The sequence below is a fragment of the Toxorhynchites rutilus genome, chromosome 2 (genome assembly GCF_029784135.1).
Source record: "Toxorhynchites rutilus septentrionalis strain SRP chromosome 2, ASM2978413v1, whole genome shotgun sequence".
Lineage (NCBI taxonomy): Eukaryota > Metazoa > Arthropoda > Insecta > Diptera > Culicidae > Toxorhynchites > Toxorhynchites rutilus.
The window spans coordinates 342,735,591-342,739,407 of NC_073745.1; the positions used below are offsets into that span (position 1 = coordinate 342,735,591).

At 45.5% G+C, this 3,817-nt stretch overlaps 1 protein-coding gene across 1 annotated transcript; it reads left to right on the forward strand.

Moving 5' to 3' along the window:
- The first annotated feature begins 1,206 nt into the window (after positions 1 to 1,206).
- Positions 1,207 to 2,546, forward strand: LOC129768454 (plasminogen activator inhibitor 1-like). The gene is made up of 2 exons (XM_055770124.1): positions 1,207 to 1,390; positions 1,451 to 2,546. Exons 1-2 carry the CDS (start codon positions 1,286 to 1,288, stop codon positions 2,522 to 2,524), a joined length of 1,179 nt encoding a protein of 392 aa, XP_055626099.1. The 5' UTR covers positions 1,207 to 1,285; the 3' UTR covers positions 2,525 to 2,546.
- Positions 2,547 to 3,817: the final 1,271 nt, after the last annotated feature.

Sequence of the window (3,817 nt, forward strand, 5' to 3'; positions counted from 1 at the left end):
CAACGCATTAGTTCAGGGCTGAAGATCATCGCATCTTGGTCCTGTTCCGGACCTTACACCCTGCTTCTCGATACAACCCAGCACCCGTCGGGACCCAGGGCCAATTTCTTGAGTCACTTAGCTCGTGAACTTTTGTGTTCCTCACATCAGCACGAGAAGGCTGGCTGGCTGACATGGCCACGAAGTATCTCGGATGGAAAAGCCCGTAAGGCGTCGCTTGGTACCTACTAATTTGTCTTCCGCCGTATCACATCTTTCACTGTCCCAGACACAAGATCTCGCTGGTTCTCCCCACAGCTCAGCGTTTTAAAGATGGTTATCGATAATGACTGTCAATAGCATTGAGGTCCGGGTCGATCTTTTCCTAACACGTGTTCGCTTTTCGGCGATATTCCGACCCGTTCGAATCTAGCACATTTCGACGGCGAGACAGCAAAAGAGAACCGGGAGGAATGACCCGGTGCCTCGTGAATGTACGCGATCACGATTTTTAAACGTACTTCCCACGCCTAGGAGGGCCCAGGTTTCGCGGATCGTTGTGCTTGGTGTGAGGGTTAAATTCGAGGAGCGCACGGGACTGCTGCGAAAAGCGTTCTGGCGTCAAACCGGTGTAATCGCTTTATCACTTGCAGCGAATCGTGACTCGGCGCTGGCTCTGGCCAGGCCCAAGTGTCTCGCAGTGATCTCCGGCATGCTTCAGAGGGGGAAAATGTTGCCAATAGACAAAATTAGCGATGATCCGTGGTATGGAGAATATAACTTGACATCAAACATCATGTCTGAGTCAGGAATAAATTTGATGTTTTTTAGGCTAATTTGATCTTCATATCACATGGCACCCCAGCCTCCCTTACCACAAAATATCAGCAAAATGACTGTCATCGTCATCACGACAATGACCTGAAATTAAATCGCAGCTGGATACTATTTTTAGCCCTCTCCAGCACTTATTTAGCTCCAGAATGTTTCCCCGCGAGTAATCGTCCTCAATTCGTTGTCACTATTTTTTAAAAACAAACGCTCATCTCCATTTACACCCATGCCATGGCCCCACGTTGATTGCTTTTTTTACGATCATCACCTCGGAATCACATTTTATTAGCTGACGCACCGTTTTGTTGGTAGTGCTGCATTATCACCGCGAGAGCGTTATCAGTACCGAACCCCACTATGACAGCTGATATTAGATGCTTCACGCCATGTCAGTTTGGGGTGGACTTTCGCGCTCAGTGCAAGTGACTACCGCGTCCGAATTGTACCCTCCTCTTGTTTAGACAGAGACAAAATGTGGCAACCCGGATGGGTGGTGATCCTCCTAACCATCGCCTACTGCCACTGTCATCTTCGTTTCCCCTACGGAGACACCAACTTTAGCCTCAACGTCTACAAGGTAGGCCATGGATTGGAATGAAGATCAATTACTCACAGTGTTTGTTTGTGACGTTTCAAGGCCGCCTTTGATCCGGAGCATAATGTTGTCGTCGCGCCGTTTGTGTTGCGCAACAGTGTTGCGATGTTGTACTCGATCGCGAGCGGAGCGACGCGTACGCGACTGCAGGAGGTGTTCCGATTGCCAATCAATTTTACGGAGTATCTAACGCAACAAAAGGAATTGCACTATATGCTCGGAGGAAATGGTGACGGATTTCGAATGAAAAATCGGATAATTGTGAACGGGTTCCGAGATGTGGACGAACATTTAAGGGATGTTATGAAGGACGAGCTGGACACAACGATAGTGTACCTCGATTTCGGACAGCACGATGGAGTGGTACGACGAGTTAATCATTTTGTAAACTTCAATTCAAACCACGTAGTGACCGGGATGATAAAATCGGAGGATGTTCCCAAGCATCTGCAATTGATTCAACTGTGCGCAGCGTCCTTCAAGCCACCCTTTGAGCATGCATTCGATCCGAAGGATACCGTTCCGAGGGACTTTCGGAGTAGGTTGATCGAGAAGCTTTATTCGACGATGACCATGTTCCGGAGAGGTGATTTCAGATTTTCCCGCATCCCTGAGCTGGAGATTGAAGTGTTAGAACTGCCGTTTGTAAAAATAAGTGATGCTGTCATGTGGATTATGCTTCCTGACAGGGAAGCTACCCTGGAAACGATCATGAAATCGCTAGAGCCGGGACATTTCGATGCCATACAGGCTCATTTTTCGATGAAACGTGCGGAAATAACCATTCCTTTGTTCACCATCGAAACCCAGTTCAATGCAACCGATTTTCTGAAGCAGACCATGGGGTTAGAGGTGCTATTTAAGCAGCATGATTTGAGGGTTTTCGATGATCACGACTCGTCGCTCGATACGGTGGTGCACAGTGCCGGAATTCGCTTCTACGAGAAAACCGCCAACGCCGGGGGAGCTTCGGTGGCGCGAAGCTTCAGCAAACGAAACGCCGCATATCAATACGTGGTGGCACGATCGTATTTGTTTGTGATAGTGAAGAAAACAAATAAACAAATCTTGTTTATGGGTCATTTACACAAGCCAGATAATTTAGTGGAAGTTTGAATAAAATCAGTGAATGTGATAACTCAGTGATGTTTTAATCCTAATTCGAATGAATATTCAATCAGACCGAGTTTGACCCGTCTATAAAATAAAAGGGTTAAGCACCGCAAGCAAGAGCAGCAATAACAACAGAAACTTGATTTCATCTTTTCAAATTCTACAATCATCTCTCTCTCTCTCTCTCTCTCTATGGGGCTTGCGATGGAACCAGTTTGTCAGCCAAGCCAAGCCAAGCTCTAGCAAGGAAGCCCAAGATCACGAAGATCGACCACAAAAGCGAAGACGCGAGAAGAATAACAACAAAAGCGTTCAACTTTTATGGAATGCAGTCCGGCGCCATCGAGTCTGTAGGACACCTGCACAGCACAAAACCAAACCCCGGGTTTGGGGCTTCGACTTCTAATGCTATGCTATCCTTTCTAGTCGACTGTATTTTTTCTGTTCTTCTGTTCCTGTTGCTGTTGCTTCTTTGCAGAACATCCAACCTCCCCCCATATAAGGTGAAACGATCTGCGATCGCGGTTGAGAGTGAACTGAAATGCTTTATGTTTATGTGCGTTCTTTCTCGATTGTGCCCAGCTCTCCACGCTCGTTATTTATGGGGAGAGGTGCATAGTGAGGATGCACGGGTCGAAAATAGGTCAAATTTTAGATCCATCATCTCTTAACAAGCAGTTCAATTTATTCTGTAACATTCACCCGAAAGACATTCACTCAAAATATATAGAATCAAATGTAGCATTTAGCCGGATCCTACATATACATGAATGTTTATTTCTTCTCAATTATAGAGACTTTAAAATACAATGTTCATTCGCTAGTGTTTAAAACGAGTCGAGTGATGGATGACCAATAGATAGATCTAAGATTGAACTCACAATCGTTCGCTTGATAATTGTTCGTGGATAAACTTAAAACTCAGACAACTGCTTGGCATCGATGAACCACAACTAGACCACTTCAACCTATCATTTTTGCTCATACTCGCCGTTTATCTCCTGACCAAGGCACGAAATCTTCGAAGGTGAAAAATGAAGACAGACTCTACTCTCCGTACTTTCGCTTCGAATAGAACTGCTTCGGCAGTCACCGCCAACAAAAAGTGACTTGACTAGAAAATGAATTGACTAGCGTTGATTAGCGAGGATAACTGGTAGACTAGTCCAGTCAGTGGTTATTTTAACTGACTCGACTAATGAATACAAATCTGTCTCTACATTCAACTGACTTCAATCCACACTTCCATTTCCCCCTGACACTAATTTTATACCCGCGTATGCAATCTTATTTTAT

Bases quoted from the DNA above. Each gene is read 5' to 3' on its own strand.
- LOC129768454 (XM_055770124.1), top strand. From the start codon at position 1,286: ATGTGGCAACCCGGATGGGTGGTGATCCTCCTAACCATCGCCTACTGC. The intron at 1,391-1,450 runs GTAGGCCATGGA...TGACGTTTCAAG, and splicing joins TTAGCCTCAACGTCTACAAG to GCCGCCTTTGATCCGGAGCA.